General features: G+C 36.0%; 2 protein-coding genes and 1 long non-coding RNA gene across 3 annotated transcripts; 2 read left to right on the top strand and 1 right to left on the bottom strand.

The window, feature by feature from the left end:
• The first annotated feature begins 7 nt into the window (after positions 1-7).
• LOC149650941 (neuroguidin) lies at positions 8-1,878 on the top strand. The gene is made up of 9 exons (XM_089847676.1): positions 8-165; positions 327-455; positions 541-763; positions 838-1,026; positions 1,100-1,224; positions 1,320-1,375; positions 1,454-1,502; positions 1,590-1,715; positions 1,777-1,878. Exons 1-9 carry the CDS (start codon positions 145-147, stop codon positions 1,825-1,827), a joined length of 969 nt encoding a protein of 322 aa, XP_089703802.1. The 5' UTR covers positions 8-144; the 3' UTR covers positions 1,828-1,878.
• Positions 1,879-9,017: 7,139 nt separating this feature from the next.
• Positions 9,018-10,640, top strand: LOC149650940 (uncharacterized). The gene is made up of 6 exons (XM_089847081.1): positions 9,018-9,481; positions 9,547-9,653; positions 9,998-10,054; positions 10,125-10,157; positions 10,321-10,365; positions 10,437-10,640. Exons 1-6 carry the CDS (start codon positions 9,397-9,399, stop codon positions 10,455-10,457), a joined length of 348 nt encoding a protein of 115 aa, XP_089703207.1. The 5' UTR covers positions 9,018-9,396; the 3' UTR covers positions 10,458-10,640.
• Positions 10,641-10,671: 31 nt separating this feature from the next.
• On the bottom strand, positions 10,672-11,418 carry LOC149650939 (uncharacterized). The gene is made up of 4 exons (XR_016370861.1): positions 11,258-11,418; positions 10,942-11,139; positions 10,829-10,876; positions 10,672-10,748 (listed from the first exon to the last, which is right to left on the bottom strand). It is a non-coding gene; the product is annotated as an uncharacterized LOC149650939 (long non-coding RNA).
• Positions 11,419-20,216: the final 8,798 nt, after the last annotated feature.

Raw genomic sequence — 20,216 nt, 5'->3', positions numbered from 1 at the left:
TTGTCTAATAGGCCGAAAATTTCAAATGTCCTTTAGTCCAACCAGAACATGTGCGTCTGCTCTTTTTAATGACTATGTAGTGCATTTAACCATGAAAGTTTAATGAATTTTAATAGAATTAACGAGTAAAAATTAAATAAAAATATGGAAGCAGCTACAATAAAGGTGTGTACATATTTTAATGATAGTATGGACCTCCGGAATGTTTTCATTATTTGATTATAAGTTTTATTTGTTAAGCCTTTGTCAATTTATGGCATGATATTGATAATATCAGAAGTATATAGAGATGAAAACAATAGTATTTTACGCTTTTTCTTTAACAGGAAATTCAAAAAGACGTTCCAGAAGCGATAAATATTGTAGAAGAACTCCAGAAACAAGTCTTGGATATTAACCAATCAGTTAAAACCCTCAGTAAACGTGTTAAAGATGGAAATTTTCAGTCTACAAAGGTTGTAAACTTTGTTATAATTATAACACACTTTTCATTTCACCATTTAAAACTGAAATTATTTAATTTAATTTAAATTATTGTAGGGTTTAAGCTTCCTTGAAGTTAAAAATCAAATGCTTCTAAGTTACATAACCAATTTAGGTTATTTGATGTATCAAAAAATAAATGGCAGAAAGATACAAGGTGATTCAACTATTGACAGATTAGTTGAAACTCGTACAGTTTTGGAAAAAATGCGACCCATTGACCAGAAATTGAAATATCAAATTGATAAACTGTTAACATCAGCTACAACTGGAAACATAAGTGAGCTAATTTTAATAATTATCACTTTTAGTTAATGTTAATAATTAATATTAATCAAATATTATTTCTAAAAGATGCTGATGATCCTCTAAGGTTTAAGGCAAACCCAGAAAATTTGCTGAGCAAAACAGATGATGCTGAAGACTCAGAAGAAGAAGAAGAAGATGATGAACAGGATACACGTTATAATAAGGGTTCTAGAGATGACCGATTTAAATCCAGCAAAGTTTATGTACCACCAAAACTAACAGCAATGCATTACAGTAAAGTTTTATTTTATAAACTGCTAATTAAGTTTGAAAAATTATTTTAATTATAATTTTTTTAATTATAAAGGCGGAGATGAAACAGTTTTGGATCAAAAACAGAAACTCTTAGACCGTGCCAAGAAACGAGCTTTAAGTTCTAGTATTATGCAAGAATTAAGAAGAGAATATGATGAAGGTCCTGAAGAAATTAGGGTAAATAATATTATAATTAATTAATTAATTAATTTCTTTCTTTCTATAAGTTAATTAAAATTATTTTAAAATATTAAAATATGGTTTAATTACAGGAATCTAAAGATCTTCAAAGACTAAAAGATGATAAACAATCTCAGAGAAAAACTGAGTAAGATAATTAATTTCTCACACTCTATAATTAAGGATTACTAATTATAGTAATTAACTACTAATTATTTTTATTAAGATATGAGGAAGAATACTTTATGCGTTTGCCAATAACAAAACAGGAAAAAGTGAGTGTGTTAACTCATTACTTATACTTTGTTAAGGTTAAGGTTATATTCTTAAGCCTTGGTTATGTCAATTTCAATTTATATTAGCATAAGTCTCGTCAAGTTGCTACCATGTCAAGTTTAGGTGACATAACTCGTTTTGAGGATATATCCGCTTTGGATGCCGATGTTTCCGATTTTCAGGCGGTTAAAAAGAAAAAAATGTCAAAGAAGGTACCCAAAATGGCACCCAATAAATGGTGCAAGGCTTAATAACCTTTATTTCTTAAATTAGCCAATCAAGAAAGGTAAAAAAGGTGGATTCCGCAAAAGAAAATGGAAATAAACTGTTGTTATTTATAAAATTTGCAATAAAGAATTTTATTTCAGTACAAAATGTTATTTATTTCTTTAAAATGCGCTGTGTAACTTGGAAGGGTTTAAATCTCGGCGCGAAAACCGCGCATGCGTCGTGTTAAAATAATTTTTATAATGGATAGATGGCGGTATAGGTTCCACTATCGGGCCAAAAAAAGGTGAAGGGGCGCGACCACGTGGCACGTCAAAAACTTGAACGAGCCCGCCACGTGTGCTTGCCGTTGAATTTTTATTTGTAGTTAATTTAACAGTAATTACTCGCGCTGGTACTGCGTAATTTCATCTGTAATAATTTTTTTCACTTCATTTTGTGCTACTTCTACGCGTGATGGTTATTATAGTTATTTTATGCCTAAAATAGCCATGATATTTATATTTCTATATGGATTAAGTCTAATTATTGTCTTTTGCGTGAACTATAATCGTCCCTGAACTATAATGAAGATTGCGCGTCGGCCCTCTTTGATTTTGGACTTTAATAGACCAATACGATGGAATTAGTCATTCTTTTAAATCGCTTGAGACGACGGACGATGCCCGTTTAACACGTGACTGGCAAGTGCAACCACTGGAGTTCTTAAAATGAAAATTATTTAAGGTTTGTGCGTTTCCTATATAATTTTCTGGCAGTATTAGACTCAAATCGTGAAAAGTCGCCCAATACATCCATCCCAGTTGTTACGTAAAACGTAACGGGCTTCGCTTTGGTAGTGGGCGGCCATGTTTGTTACCACTGTGGTTCAAACGAGGGGGAAGACACTTGAGAACTCAGGTGTACAATATGACTTGAACTCAATGTACTGTCAAAGCTGAACTCTGAGTTCCGAAGGATTTGAACTCGATGCACTGTCAAAGCTGAACTCTTTTGAACTCAGGTGTACACAGAGATCTATACCGTCTGCCCCCTCGGGTTCAAAGGGCAAATAGCATGATTGACGTCACATTAAGGCTTTTGAGATAGCTCTATATTTGGTCTTAAGATTAATTTTTATGAAATATAGTTTAAAATACGCCGGTATGATGTATAAGGAAATGTTTTTATTTTAAAATGCAGTCTTATATTTTTAAGTACTTGAGCGATGCGGCCGTAAAACCTTTATATATATTTAGAATAATGAAAGCGGTCGTTGGTTGTAAAGGGTAAATTTTTAGGCAAAGGCATTTTATTAAACTTAAAACTATTATCAGCGAGTTACACCTGTTATGTCGTTCTTTTCTTCTCAAGAGAAGGAATAGCGCGTGCAGCCTCTTAAAAATCCCTCTCAAATATGCAAATCTCCGCGGCTCAAGTTTTCCTGATCGAACATTTTCTAGGATGTGTAGGACCAGGGCAGTCAGTGGGTGAGTGGGTGGGCTACCGGGTGTATAACAGGAAGGAGGTGGGTCGAAAGCAGAAGCTTTTTGAGTAATATTTTTGAAACAGGATTTGGTCTTTGGGTCGCGAGATATCGTGAGACGCGGCGGAGGGCTACAAAAAAGGGAGGGGGGGGGGGCGATAAATTTGGGGTGGGCCGCCGCCGCCGCCTCAGGAACGTTTTAAGGCGATGAGAGAGTCAACCCACCCCTGACTTTTACCGATAACCCTTATCTGCCCTATGCACCCTTGTTGAGATTTATCCCAGGCCTTCATCCTTCAATTGTGCCAGCTATAAGTTCCGTAAGGCCGCAAACCCCCGAGGCGTTTTCAGAGACGAAAACTTGGACCTTAAGCTCCTTTATGGCCTTTTAATAATGATACCAAAAAGAGTTTTGGCGGCTTGGCCTACGCACGGTCTTACCCTAGACCCAAAAGCGTTGTTTACATCCGCTAATAATAGTCTTGAACTTAATTTTATCTTCTTGTTGTTGCTGGCGGTTAATCCAAGATTCCTTAGATTTCGACTTAATCCTTTTATGGTTGGCAGAAAAATATATAGTGGGTCATAAGAACTTTACAGAAGGTTATACAAACATTATAAATCTCAGTACGTGTAATTAAGAAGTGAAATTAAACTTTTTATCGTCCTTTTCACGAAGTTCAAGATTTGTACGCTTAGTTTGTCCATCAGCCAGTGTTGCCAGGCCGCTGGTGAGTCGAGAGATTGCGGAGAGAAAGGTTAGCAGTTCAGTTTGACGCAGTTCTTGATAAACTTGACTCACAGAGGGTCTGGTAACACTGCACAACTGATAGAGAGGGAATTTTATGTATTCCCCTTCAGTGAAAATTATCTATAGTTTAATATGTCATGTTTTTCCCTTAATTTATGAGTTTGACCGATGGTTTGGCATAATTTATCTTGCAATGAAGGACAATAGATAGTGATTTTTTTATGGTATTTCTAAATGAAGTCTCTTATTCACCAAGGTTTCATTTGTTAATGAAGTAAAAACGAAGTTTACTCTCTGAGCTGCAACTTATAACTTCGCTGAACGTCCTTCGTGGGACGAGGAAAGCAGACAGTAAGCTGACTGTATAAGTGAAGATACAAGTGGCTTTATACTCGGACGGCCTCTCAACTTAACAAAACTATAATTTAATTAGAACAAAGTCCACTGAGTTGAATTAAAAACCAGAAATATGATGGAAAAAGTCTAAGCGGACTTAACGTGACGTCGTCTTATTTTTTGATATGTTTAATTAATATCCATCCCCTTTGAAATCTCTCACGTGTGTAAAAGAATAGGAGAATGTAGAATTCTCTTTTGTGAAACAATAGGCTCATTGTCTCCCCCCCCCCTACCCTTTTTCTTCTTTCGTACACCTTAAACAAACCCGTGACCATCTGTAACAAAACTATCTTTCGGGAGAACGTTTTGGTTAAGACCATTTCCTTAAAGCAGCCAGGGGTAAAAAAATGTCTACATATAAGGCGCGAAGTTTCGGGCACCCGGAGAAATTTCAACTCACGGCGCGTTGCTCACCAATCGGCCGAGATGAAGCTAACTTGCACTGCGCTTTGGATGCCTTTACAGGAGATATTGTACCTTGGAGTTGCAAACCCAAAGTGTTTGTGTAGATGTTTTGCGTTGGAAATACTTTAAGAAAATTAGATTGCAAAATTGATCGAAGGTTTAGGACTTTCTTGCCTTTCTACGTACTGATCCTGCTTAGGCATCTTTCTAGGTTTAGTTAAGGTTTTCAATATAACTGTTTCAGCCATGGGTCTCGGGTTCGACTCCCTGATAGGTCTTAGTTCACAGCGTAGGGTTTCCACTGTGGTTCAGTTGATATGTCCTTCTAAGTACTTCCTCTTCACACATCACGTCGTTCAGTCACTCCTAGGGATAGTTGGTATTATTTCTCCTAGGTACCAGGAGTAGGAGCGAGTTAGCTCGGATTCCGTTGAGAGGCTGGATGAGTTTTCTAGTTGGCGGGGATGAAAATAGCGCCAGGTGTTACTAGCAACCGAAAAAGATGAATGAGGTGAGAGCCAACGTAAGGCCAGCAGCGCCGCAGTCGGTTGTAATAAAGAAATAGCCTTCTTTCTCCACCTCTTATACGACTAGTCCGTCCAACACTTATATCAGAATTTCCCTTACATACTTGGCCAATAAGCTGGCTCCAATTTGACAGCGTTCTCTGGATGCGCGCTCTGCTCTCACCTTACCCGGCCCGGGGTCTGCATGACCACCTCGTGAAAAGCTGCGAACCAAGATTGGTTACTGAGGTATGGTATGGAAGGTGAGGGGTAACTCTTCCTTGAGGAATATTTATTTTGCCTTGTCAGAGAAAGATATACAGAACAGAAATTTGAGACCCATGCCATTCCCCTACACTCCTACCCAGCCCTTCTAGTTTCACATTAATAATGAATCAATTTATTTGCATAATTTAAGCTATAATTGAACCACCCCTAGGAGAGGCCTAGCTGCTTCTTAGAATTTTCAAAGTATTGTAGGGTAGATAATTTTTTTTAATTCACGTTTTTTATCCCATGTGTTTTCCTAAATTGATTTTAAAAGGATAAGCGTGTGGCATATGATTTAAATTTAGGAAACTATGCAGTGCAGACGCCAGGAACTTCTTATGTGTAGGTTTAACTTATACCCAAATACTTGTTTATCTTTGCAAAGAGAACAAATTTATCCAACACCGAGGAGATGGTTTCAAATTGCCGTTTAGTTTGGCAGAGTTCTGATAGTCTGACCCATGTTGCACAGTTGTTTGTCCTCTCTGGGCCCCCTGTATCCTAGCATTAGTTTCTTGAAAATTTGCTCTTTCATGTTCAGATGCTTGAAGGAAATATTTGTTTCCATGATATCAAATATGAATTCGGTATGAAACAATCACTGCATTTAAAGTGATCTAAAAGTACAACTATAGAAACCCTTCAATCAAATTCATGGCACGAAACCAATAAATATTTTTCGATTGTATCTGTCATTTTCCTAATCCAAAAAATACAAAAATACGGAAATCAAAAAAAAAAAAAATCCGAGTCTCTTTAAAATTAGTATTGGCAACTCTTCATCTTAGACAGTAGCATTTTCTATGGAAAAATAATACGAAATGCCATTGGTCTATTTATATAACTCGAGAGACATACGAGCGTGTATACCAATAGGGAGTGTAACAAATGGTCATCGTCCCACAGAATGGTAAATAAAGACCGACCATAATTCCTGCTTTCATTTCGTGCACCATATACCGTCCGAGTCGGAGTTTACAGCGTGTTTCGATGTTAAATTCACCTTAAATGTAGTATTAACTCTACGGTAGGCTCATAAACGGGACGAACTCTATAGATCCTCTTCTTTTAGCCCCTTGGAAAGACCTAGCTCTCTCCGCTACCCTACCCAACTCGCACCCGCCGTTCACGAAAAGCGAGCGAAGTAAAGATATTTTTCTGATTGCTTCAGGGCACAACAGGTGGAGAGGCTCTCATCTCTCGGACCAAAAATGCCCATTTTCTTCATATACTAAAGAAAAAAAAAGAAATATCCCTCCGCGAAAGAAAATAGAGGGTATTCGAGCTCGAAATAATGTCAAACTTTTAGATAGGGTTGGCTGAATCTCTCAGATCCCCGGATCATATTAGTTTTAGAGTTGGAAAAACATTTTTTTATCCCCAAGTTTATGCCATGTAATAATACTTTTGCATCAAGTGTGAAATTAATACGAACTATACTTAAGCTTCACCTTGGTAACTTGGTTTGGTTGGAGCACGGGTTAACCTTGAATGAAAGAAAGGTCTGTCTAGAAGGAAGAAAGCGCGAAATTGTTTTCTCAAGGAGAAATCAAAGCACTCGTGAAATCAGGTGTTCAAAATTCAAGTCATCAGTTGTGTCCTTTAAAATCTTTCAAATCATTTGAAAGTCCATTTAATTACACTGAAGTTTGTGTGAGATAAGAAATCTAAATCTCGTAATTGTGATTTGAAGTCAATGAAGTGTTTGAAACAGAATTAGGTCAAATTAGGTTCAAAATTCAAGTCAGTTTTGTTCTATAAAATCATTCAAATCACTTGAAACTCGAGTAATTAAATTGCACTGAAGTTTGTGTGAGCTCAGGTATCTTGTAATTATGATATGAAGTCAGTCAAGTCCTTGAAAAAAATTAGGTCTATACCTTTTTTGTGATTTAATTTATTTATTTGTTTATTTAATTTGACAATCCAAATACCACTACGAAATAATCACAAATGTTTAAAGCCCTGAAAAAAACTCTTTAATTGTGTTTAAGGTAAAATTTACAGTACCACCTTTTGGTACCACACATAAAGATTACACCCATGTCTTGATGTATTGAGGTATAAACGGAACTAAATTTGTAATCTTCTTTTATTAAGAATTTAGATCACGAATTCTTCATTCATTTAACCATAGTCCTATTGAACTGATTACCCAGTTATCTTCTTTATTTCTCAAAATTACCCCTTTAAGTACTATAATACCCTTTAAGCTAAATTGATATGATCAGTAATCGTTTTATATCTTACTAAATACATAGATGAAAATAAATGATAAATTAGAGAGGGGAGGTCTGAAACGTTTTAATCAACATATGGACGTTTGGCTCAATTACTTTTTAAGTGTGATAGGGTTTTGGCTTCCCAAGAGCAGATGTATTGTGCCGCGCCGTAGTAAATCTGCTTAAATTGTAAATTTAAAGCATGAATGCCAGAAGTCTTTCATTGATTCATTCCTTCAATGTCTAAATTCGGTTAAGGGAGAGAAGGAGAGGGCGATCAAAGATTTTTGGGTAAATTCGGGCACCAGGTGACTGGATGTGTAGCGACTATAGCGTGGCGCTCTGAGACAGTCTGAAATTTCTTTCTAGAGCAGGTGATTTTGGTGTCTATAGCGAATGTTTCTTAGAAGCTACTATACCACCACCACATGGGTTATAGGTAACTTAGATTATATTATGATCTCCTCTGCATGATACACCCTAGACCCTAGTTCGACTTGTTTCAAATTTATTTTATATCGTTGTATAAATTTTATAATATATAACACCTGAACGGAAGCATTGGTTTTTCTTCCGTGTTTCCGGTCTATCTGTTTTCTAAGAATTCATCTCAAGAAGAATGAGTTTACAAATATATAATATATACCACGTTTAATTGTATAATTAATTTCAGTCTCAATTAATAGGTGATATCATAGTTAAGTACACATTTGATTGGTGATATCGGTATATTTTTTTAAGGTAAAAAAATTATATCAAACTATATATCCATTCCTATAAGATATTATAAAAATTACTTCCGACTTTTTAAAGACTACATCCGGTTTTTCTCGGAAGTAGAAACCGAATATAGAGACACCTTAGCTTCTTGCTATAATCTCTCTTGAATTTGGCATACTGATTTCTTTCATATTAATTGTCTTTGGGTTGGGAAGTTTGTAACTTTTCAAAATTGACAAAAAAAAAGTAGGTTTTTAATAATAAAAAAAACAAATGTGTTACAATTACAAACCGCTAAAATTTAATTATATATGTAAATAATTTCACGCTTAATCGCGATATGATGCAATTATATATATATATTAAATCTACAGTATTCTATATACTAATTTTAAAACAAATTGTCCTTAAATTCTCAGTTCTTTTACACTCCATTATAATTTAAAATTTTGAATGAACAAAAAACCCATTAACTTAGTGAAATATTTAGAGTATATTTACATAATAAATACGGGAAAGTTTGCCAAGGTCATACTTTTAGCAGCTCTTATGTCCATTATTCTACTTTAAATCGCGCGTGAAGGCGTTTAAATTTCGTGAAATTGCCACCACTTTCGCCACATTTATACAGTATAAACGGTAATCTCTATTGTTTCTGTATTGAGTGAAAGGTGTTAACCATAGGTTCGTCTTCCGTTTTTATGAATATCAACGGACCAAACGGAAACCATAATCACTGTATTTAAGGGGATTCCATTCTCATGCAAATTTATATTAAATTCGCATTATGGAATTAAAATATAATACAAATTCAATGTCAAATTCTCTCCGAATTTGGTATAAAAGATCGGGTTCCCTTCGATGGGATATCAGTTCGCTTTTTGATCGTACAAGTTCAAGTACTTCGCCTAACCAAAAATTTTTAAGATGAATTCCCGAGTTATATTGGCAACTTTGGTGGCTTTGGTCTTAGTACAACAAATATCTGCGCAAGATTTCGCGCCTTTTTGCAGTAAGTTGGAAATTATTTAAACTCTAAATTTTTAGACCAAATTTTGAAAATTTTATTTATGATAGCCAAAATTAACGCCGCCAATGTACCATCATTCATGAAATGTTTAACTGATTTTGTACCGGCTAATATGTTGGGTTTCATGATGGAATGCCAGCAAGAAGTCAGACCTGTAAGTTACTTAAGTTAACTTAAGTTCATAAGATATGTTCCTACCATAAGTTTGTCACTGGTTACAAACTGGAGCTTGTCATGAAGTGAGTGACGTAGGTCATAGATTCTAGGTAAAGCGACGCCTGGTGAGGCACTGTCAAAGGCTTAGTATATAGACTAAATAGGAAGATGGACTGCAAAATTAACCTTGTGTAGTCAATTCTCGCTTGTCGTTCTGCTAGAACTAGCCCGAGCAGTAATTCTCTAGCATTGCGAAGTATAGATAGTGTCATACTTATGGAACATATCTTATAAACTTATGCTAATAGATTACTGGATAGATAATAATTATTATTGTATTAGGGTGATATTATGGAATTTGTGATTTCGGCTTGCGCTGACCGATCACTTTTAACCCAGGTAATTATTTGTATAATTATTACTTAAATTTAATAGATAAGTATTTAAACTTTTGAGTGTTTTCTTACAGTGGACTCAATGCCAAGTAGCTAAGCTTGGAAATGTAAGCTATGAAATTACATATAGTCCGTTACAGTCTTTGAAACCATCAAATTGTTATGGAGAAACCTGATTTTAATGAGGAATTGAGATGGCTTCAAAAACTGCGTCTATTGAAACGTTATTTTGTTTTTAATTAATAAAACACTTTTTTTTTAATCCTAAAGATCCAAATGACAGATGCTGATATGAAATCAATGGAAAGTTTGGTTGTAAGTATAATTAATGTGTTTATAATTTAATTCTAATCACATACTGTCATTAATTATAATTTGCATATTAGGGTTGTGTCATGAGTTTGTAAAATCCTTTGGGAAAACCAGGATATACAAGCTGAAAACGACAAAATTTTGAATATTCATGTTATAGTTTTCTAATAATTCTTTGTATCAGACTAAAGTCTAAGATTTGTTGTTAATTTTTTTTATATTGGTTAAGTTTGTGTTTAAATAAATTTACGTTTGCATTCAAAATTGATTGTTTATTTTACTTTATTTAATTTTGAAAAAATAAAATAGCGCGAAATATATCATTAGTCAAAATAAATTCTTGGGCTTAATGGGTAGTCTCCGTATTGAGTAGCCATAATTTTAGGCTAAAAAAAGTAAAAACGAAACGTGTTTGAGTGCCAAGGTCGATTTAAAAAAGAGAGAGTGATATTTTAGAATTACGTACCCTCGAGCAGAGCAACATGGTTAGAGTGATACTTTTACCAGCGCATTTCTGAAAGCGTTCAATGAATTAAATAATTGTTTAATGTACTTAATTGTGCTTAATTAAATGCTTACGTTTAAACCGTCTTTCGACAACATGTTATTTCCAAGTTCGACCATTTCTTTGGCGTTCATATCGGTAAGATTCAGTAGGGAACTTCCAATACAGGCGGAAACAGCTTCCATAGCTTCGTAACTGACCTCCATTTGACCCCGGCCTCTGTTATTTGAACTTCCGGTGTTAGGGCTACATGAATCCCATATTTGTTGACCCTGTGATTAATTAATTTCCTTGTCACTTAATAGATAGATTGTTTTCGATTTAACCAAAATTTATATTTTTTTTTTTAAACTTTTATTTCAAACAGGTACTGATTAAGTTAAAAATTACCTGTTTGGTCCAGCAGTGCTTTATGGTGTTCTTCAAGTCCTTTGGAACACAGTCGTCACCAGCTACGTCACAAAATAGTTCATCATGACATGCCAACCACTTGTAAACTATACGGACCACAACGTCAACCTAAGATACATACCAAGAAGAAGTTGAACCGTATGTTGAACAACGCAGTTAACCTCGATGACGACAATCAGGACTAGCAAACTGGACAACACAAAGGACTTCATCGTTGGGTTGCGAGCCAAACCACAGATTTTCACCGGACGGTAAGTTATAGTTACGTGTACTTGTTATGACTTGTGTCTTATGATCCAGAAAGGTTTGTGGCTATTTATATACCTGGATATCCTGGTTGTTTTTTGGAGATATCCTGTAATTTAGTTTCTAATATTGACTCAGTATCAAATTGGAGTGTTTTTAGTTCAGTGATTTATAGAAGGTAATATCGCTTTAGACGCAATTTCTTCGGTAGATTATTATTACAAGTATGCATTTAGTAATAACAATGAACAGGTGAAATACCAGTGTTACTTTTGTTAATAGCTTTGGTTTGACAGAGCTGGGAGTTTTTTAATTTGTTTTCCCATTCAAAAATACGAATTACACCGAATGAGCTAACATTGTTCGACACGACTTACGTCCATTAACCCCAACTGTACGATACGATTTATAATCTATGCGAGAATCGAAGTTGGAGTAATTATGCAGAAAAATTAGGGTACAGAAATATGCCCAGTTACGTCATAATTACTATCTGTAAATATGTGCAACTATTGGGTAGCCATGCACTATATTTTTAAACTACTGAACAACATGTTTTTGTTGTTTGTGCATGACTTTAAGGCGCTTTCTTATATCAAAAACCAAGAAAACTTAGTAGAAATGACAATAACACAAAGAAATGGTCTAAAATTCTCGGTTTTGTAGGTACGGAAATCGATTATTAACCAGATTTTTGTGGACCTATTCTGGGTCCTTCACTTATTTAGTTGCTTGAAAGGGTACGGGTGGGTAGTATCGAGCTAAAAGTTTTAGGGTATGTAGGAGGGGCGACCTCTCAGCAGCCCAAAATGAAATGAGTTAAGAGCTGGAAAGGCATCGAAACGAGATGGTGCAGCAGCAGCAGCACGGGTGGGCGAGAGCCCATGTTCCCTGACACAGACGTCTGCTGTCGACTCAGCAAAGGCCTAAAACCCTAAACGATAGAAAAGAACTGCGATAGCAGCTTGAACGGGGGAAAAGCACTAAAATTTGGGGGGAAAACATAGAGGAGAAATTCTCTGGAATGCCAATTAACATTGGCTCCCTTTTCCAAACTTGTAAAAGCACCATATCGGCAGTTTAGCCTTTGGATATTATTGAAAATTTACGCTTTTAAAATTGTTTATATAATTTTTATTTTTGGTGGTGTTTTCGAGCAAAAGTGCAGGAAAAACAATTTTACTTCAGTCAAGCTTGGCTTAGCTCTCCCCTTTTCAACACTTATATTGGAATAGAGGTGCCTCTCAAATTTTCCGGTCCGTTTGTCTTCGTGCAGCGATTAAATTTGGGCGCAATAATAGTTACAATATTGCAAAACAGACCCCTCTTCCTCCCTAATTTCCTGTTAACGACCGGAAGTCGAGTTTACTAAGTCCGAACCAAAGTCATGGTCGAATGTCATGGTGAAAAAAAAGCTGGGGAATTGAGCTAAGCCTTTTTTGAAAGAAATGTATAGTCTCGAGGATGCAGGTGATCATCTTTTCTCCCGGGATGTAAATAAGCCTTTTCTATAAAGCAACTGTCTTATTATTCAAGTTCAAAGGGATAACAAAATAATTTGATTGTTATCCTAGGGGAAAAAAGAACCCCTTAAAATTAGCAACTTAGTCCATCATGTAACTAAGTGATCTTTGCTTTATTCTACGTCATAGATGTAGCCCTGGCTACTGAGCGGCGGGTCACATGTTCACTGTAATTTAAAATCGAATTTAATTACTTGGGGTTTAAGTTATCGTTTTGCAATTAAGATAAACGCTGTACGAGTTAATGGGGTTGGCATGCAGGGTCTTTCTTAATATGATTAAACTGATTTTAAATCAATTAAGTGTGGTTTATTTTTAATTATAACATAGCAATAAGAAATAAATAATGATTCGTCATCCCTTATAGGTAGGTAGGGAAATAAGTTTAAGCGTTTTTCACGCCTTTCGTGCAAGGGGAGGGATAGCCCAGGAAGGAAGTAAAAATATTTGAAAGTATTTTACCACCACCACCACCAACTGCTGCCGTGCCGTCTCATCCCTTTTTGTATTAGAATCTTTCCCCATCTTTTCCCTTTTACCTGAAAATTTTTATAATCTATCACCTGCTACATCAGATTCCCCTTCTCTCTTTCTCTCTCTCTCGTCTGCTTCTTTAAACCTCTCTTTTTTCCCTCTTTTGAGGCGAGATTTGGGGAGTCGAAAAGAGTTTAAATTGTCGCTCAATTGCTAGGTTTCCTTTAACTCCCCTTTCGAAATAATCTCGAATGATTTGTGGTGGGTCTAATTTAGGGCTAACACCCCTTTAATTGTTAACGATTATTACGCGATTGCTGATAGCGCGTGCATAAACCTTGTGGCATTCACCTTTAGGCAAATCTTTTTATTGGTGATGATAACGCTTTTTGAATTTATAAACTGATTAAGATTTAAGATGAAATTCACGTATAGGGTATTATGAATTAGAATTTTAAAGTATTTTTAAAATGGATTAGTGTGTTAGTAAGATAAGTCTTGTTGTAATTATGCCGTTATTCAAATTCACAGTTTGATTCATTCGGTCTTGACCTTGGGTCTGTATCAAGCAAAGTAAAAGTGACACAAGGAATCATTATCTTTAAATGCAAGTTCAAAGAGCGTATACAAATTCACTTATTCCCATTATATTGCAAATAAATGGTACTAGTAGCCAATAAATTGAAATGGAAACTTTGCTTTGATAATTAGAAATACACTTTTCAAATATATGCCAATTTAATCATATGAACGGATATCTTCTCATATTTAAACGAACTTCCAATTAAGAGAGTCTAAATTATGAAACTATATAGTTCAGTATACCTTAATAAATAAAATATTCTGCCTTTTGAATAAATTAGTGCCATGCACTACCCCATCCATGGAAATTATTCCAAAACTCGCGGGTTGGAGGTTTAGGGGTCAACCCATCGAGAAAGAAGAAAAAAGTGCTAAAAAAAAACGTTTCTACTAGCTTGAAGTATACCATTAAGACAGGGGAAACGAACGATAGTGGAGAAAAAAACAATAAATTATCGCTAACTAATCATTCGGCACCTTCTGTCCATTTTCCCGTTAACCAGGCACATTTTTCCCACGCGAATACCGTCCAGCAAAAACCTTACTAACTGAACTCGAGAATGAAGCGAGCTCACTCGCCAAACTTAAGTTGAACGAGCGATTATAAAAGGTATAACGTAAAGGGGGCATTGCGGAAAAAGGGTATTATTCCCGCCCAACCTCGGGAAAACTATATGAGTATATTTAATTCTTCCCTCAATATTGAGAGTCGAACGTCATAAAGAACAAAGGTAAGACCCGCGAACGTTTAACGTGGGTTTCTTCCCCCCGTAAGCCAATTTGGTAATGAAGTTTACGCTGTTTTAGTTCAGAACTTGGTAGGCCTACACCATGGTGGAAACGATTTGAACTAGGTCGATTCGTCTATTAGACCATTTCGATGTAACTAAGTTGGTAAGACATGGCGGTAAAACTTTGCCTTCCATAGATGTCGCTTTTTGGCGCCTGCGCTGGAGTCTTTTTGTATCATGAGAGCTAGTGCATGCGCAGAGACGGATGGCAATGTATCAACCCCCTTGTATGTCCCAATGCTGATAGTTGCCTACCATGCCCTTTTTTACGTGGAAAAGGTCTATTGAAAGTCAATTAAATAAACTGTATATTGTTGCTGAATTTTCTTGGGTTAATTCGGGACATTCTCGGTGCAGTGCTAGCACAAGCTCTTCAGTTCAGAATTGGAGAGAGAGGGGGGGGGAGCTTTACGATACTTAAAGACGTAGTATAGTAGACCTTAAAGGGGGCGACGACACGTGCTCCGAGTTCGATCGGTTCTCAGGAGGCGGGCTACGGGCTCCAGGTGCCACCTCTCTCACATCATTTCGCAGTCTTACTAACATTTGCACTTTCTAAACTCGGATCTAAAGTTTCCGGTATAACGCCCGGGCGACCGGCGGTTGGGCCGTTGCCCACCCTGTCTTACCAGCCTACGTCTTTTCCTCCAGGACAAATTAATGCGCTTTAAATTGCTACCTCCTTCAAACCCACCCTCCCTCCTTTTTTTGCTGGATATTTAAATGTAACGTTGCTGAAACTTTGTAAAATACTGTTGCCTCAGAGTATAGTTCCCAGTGAGTGTTTGTTATAGTTATTGCATGATGGGATGAGTGAAATGGTTTTTGGAATAAATGGGTATCTGCGGTTTTATGGTACAGCTCTTAAATTAATATCTAACCATGCATGCATGGATTATTATTATTAATTTTTTAATTAGAAAGATACGAAACTTGTTTAAATATAATTTTATTAATTCATCAATACAGTTTACACGTGTTACATCAAAACAGGCTGTTATAAGTTACAAAAAAAGCCACATGTATATACCAAAAACGTTTCACTGTAGTTTTTACATAAAATGTGCCTGGGGTCAATATACTGTGACAGCTTTGTAACATTTCATATAGTTCATTATATTAAGAGTTTATAAATGAGGGCCGAACTGTAGTTAAATTTTTGGGTTATTCATAAAAGCTTAGGATCAGTTTATAGATGGTTAAGTTTAATTTAATTTAAGCTGTTAGATTTAAAGATGATAATGTTCTCTGAAGAGCCGATACCACGAAGGTTAAAATGATTGAATAAAAATTGAGAATAAAATATCTCGTCAAGACGATACTCTTACAAACTTTTAATTGCATGATCCCCGAAGTTACAATACTAAGCAACATTTGATTGGAGAATGCCTGTTGACGCTTACTTTTAGCAATTCTTTTATGAATAGCGATCATTATACGACAATTTGTGTCGTAAATACAAGCGAAGGTCATAGATACTCCAACAAACATTACAAAGTTTATCAACGAGTCGGAAAATAAATGAAAAATCATCCAGGTATTTCGAGACGTGTAAGCCATTTGTACCAATTTTGGTAACAGAATAATTGGGGAGATGCTCCATTGTAGGGCCCATACCGTGTAGCAAAAGTCAACGTGAGTTTCCAGGCGTCTAGTTAGGTAGAACAACTCAGTGTGAATGTGACGAATTTTGGATAAACTAGCCGTGGGAATGGTGTCGATAAATAAGTCGATCCTGATTTTCAAAAGTCGAGTTGCGAGAACGAGTAGCCACGTGATGTTTACTTTCAATAGGGTAGATAGAGTCCTAGCTAGTTCGTCAACCACACTGACCAATCGCAAGATTCCGCTGTTCATAAGATATTCGCAACCATATACGTACACTTTTAGAAATTCCTTGGCCTCATTCATGTCAAAGTTCAAAAAAAATTGAACAAATAATACACGATAGATACAAACCAGAATGCACAAGGTGACCAGGATCAAACTAATTATTTTCTCGCGTTTTAATTGGGGTAAATATAATCTCGGATGATTTGCGCCACCGAAATTGTTTATTTCCTCTATGATTTTGAAGATGGTTTGCTTTTTAAGTACGAAATAGTCCAAAGTACATAAGCAAGTGAAATGGTACACTACGGTTACGACCGATACGTAAATTGTCTTGACTTGCAAGGACACAACGACATTATACATCGTGTATGAAAAGCAGTGGATAAAATACACGTGAAGAAATGCTATAAGCATCCATAGCCTCTTTGGTAATCCTTTTTCAAGGTTGTTTCTTAAACCAAAGAAGATTAGGACCGCTGTTATGGGTTTGAGAGCGTACATATTCAAATACGTATTGCTCGCTCCAGGTTCGTAGGTAATCTGATACTCTCGTCGCCGGCTTATTTAATGAATTGTTGTTTTCGATCGCAATCTGTTCCATATTAACTTGTCAAAGTAAATTTGACATTTCTCCGGAATAATTTATACGAATCAAAGTAGGATGCAATTTGTTTTGACATCTAGACTAATTTAATATTGATTCTAATGATGAATCAAATGCGTAATACAACAAATCTGTACTAGATCTATATTATTTGTCCTTAAACTGTATTTTAATTAAATTTAAAACTAAAGAGATGAATGGGCGAAAAAACTTTTGACGTGCACTTCAAATTTCATTTTTCTAAGCGCCTTGGCAAATAGTTAAGCGCTTATAGAGTAATGATAGGAAATTATTTATCGCGTATGTGATTCGGTTTAGTAACATTGCTATAATAAATGTAAAATGATGTTGGAAAGAATCATGATACAATTACCACGCCGCTTTGTGGTTGTATACACTTCCCTCGAAGAGAAGTATTATATGCCTCTAATTGTAGGTAGCTTTGTGAATAATTTATTTAGCCAATAAAATAGGTAAAGGTTGTTAAATATTTGATAAACTTAACAAGAAGGATCTGATATTTCTTCGCTCTTGTTAAGTTTTCCTATACATATATATATAAATAAATAGATAAATATAGAAAATAGGTGATTTCACCTGTTAATTCAACTTTATCGCGTAAAGCAGGTGTAAAAGGAGCATACCGTCTCGTGTTAAAATATACTTTTGCAGTTCTCTTTCGCTGCAGCTGTCTGTATAGTTAGTTGTCTTGTTTACTATTTTCTCTTAGCAAGTTTAGTACACACGTTGAAACCGCGATTTTGCAGGTGCTTTCAACTGTACAAAACGCTTTATCCACGTGAGTTTTCCCGCTTTAATATAATTTCATCAAGCGTTGGTTTAATTTCTGGTAGTGGTTTGAAAATTCATGTGTTTTGTTCCATACAGAAACCAGTGTGTTTCGCTCTGTATACGCGTATATACTGTTTTGAAATTATTTGCGGCTAAAATATGATTAGTTCGAAAGATAGCGAGATAGTTAACAAATGGCTGAATTACTTTAAGGTGCCCTTGAGTAAAGCTCGTAAGTTTATTTTAATTTAAGAAATTATTGTTATATGTTCCATATATATTTACTTTACTTTGTGATTAACCATCTAAATTTTCTAGAAGCTTAAACTAAGGTCTCATATTCTTAGTAACGTGAATGAGCATTTGATTTTACCATTAATACTTGGAAGTTCGAGCGTAGCTCCGCCTCTTGCCACGATTTTGGTATTCCTATTTTTGTAATTTGTAGGGTAGAAGGTATTTCAGCCCCATTCCGATCCCCAACTTGGTATCTTTTCTAATTACAGTATAAGCTAGAGTGAGGTTGCATGATGTAATACTGCCAAGTCTCTATTGGATTGGTTGGGTAAACTGGAACATATTTTCCAATACCAAACCATTACAGTTAATTAATATCAATATATTACCTTTACTTTGACGTAATTATTTAAATTTTCATATTTAAATCGTTAAATTCGTTTCTAAATATTAAATAAAATAGGTTTGATACGTGGGTCACAAATACTTATAAAATATGTAGTGGTAAATATAAAAATTCCACATATTGGACAGTTTTCCGGGTAATTCAAAGCCGTTGAACAGTTGAAAAATCCAGGCTACATTTTGGTTCAGTTTAGGCTATGTCTTTAGTTCAGAGAAAAAGGGGTGTCAGCATCTAGAGAGTGCGGGTGTATCGAGGTGTATGCTTTTTCGCTAGCTATACCTATAACCGCGTGTGCTGACGACAGGTGGCAGTAATCACCACTCTCGCCTATTCTCTCATCCGTGTGTTAACACTTCCATGGACTTCTACCCCCACTTAAGCCCGCTCGCTTCTCCTATACTCTCTCTTTTCCTCGGCAGGCCCAATCTTACTCCTCAGCGTCCCTTATCCGGCCATGCACTCTCCGCAGTCTGCATCCTCGCTTCTCTCCTCTGCCCTCTATACTTCAATCTCTTATAATTATAGCTCAGGTGCGCGACAATCCCTAACTTGATAAATTGATTTTTTCTCTCTCCCTTCAACTAGCCGCTGTCTCTTCCCATTGCTTTGGGTTCAGGATATACCCTATATTCCCGTCCGCCTTCCAACTGATTAATTTCCTTCATCTCATACCTTTAATTTATATTTCAAAACGAGAGGAGCGAGAGAGAGAGAGAGAGCCATCGAAAGGGATTTTTGACGCGAACACCGTGACGTTTTTGACACATTTTGGTTCTTAATCGTTTTTTATTAAAAAAATTCTTTAGTTTTTCGTAGGCCTAATGTTTCAGGGTGGTGTTGGATCAATAATTAGGCCTAAAACATTTAGAGAATAATTTACGTAGAGTTCAGTAGAAATTCGCATTTCAGGGCGCACCAGTTGTCTACAACCCTTTTTTGACCCTGACATCGAACATTGAACTTGTAAAAGCAGATTTAACTGTACCTCTTCCTCAATGTTATCCCTTCCTCCGGGACCAACCGGAACCTTTATGATATCATCAAGGTTTTTTCATCATCCTCTATGAAAAAGTAGGCTTAAGGCTTGAACTCGTGACCTGGACACCCAGTTTTTCGCTTTTAAAAAAAGAACCCGCCTGTCAGGAAGTTATAGGGGAACTTGAACTTATCCGTATTACAAATCTTCTTAACGTCTTTAATGCGCAGAAACCGTTGGAGCGACCATTTCTTCCCCCCGTAATGTTCCCTCGAACATTAATACCTTAACGTTGAGAAGCTCTTACCGATATGTAACCAAATAGAGTAATAACGGTATAGTATAAGAGTGGTTAAGCCTAATTCAATCATTTCACCCCGTTCCTGCACGGTTTCTTCCACTGGAGTGCTACAAAAGGATATGAAGTAGACCAATACCTAAACAGGGTTTGCAAAAGGGGTACTTTTGAAATAA

Source organism: Phalangium opilio, unplaced genomic scaffold, assembly GCF_054372755.1.
Source record: "Phalangium opilio isolate 3A_F unplaced genomic scaffold, DU_Popi_V2 ptg000082l_1, whole genome shotgun sequence".
NCBI classification, from domain to species: Eukaryota; Metazoa; Arthropoda; class Arachnida; order Opiliones; family Phalangiidae; genus Phalangium; species Phalangium opilio.
This window is presented reverse-complemented; position numbering and strand designations above follow the sequence as displayed.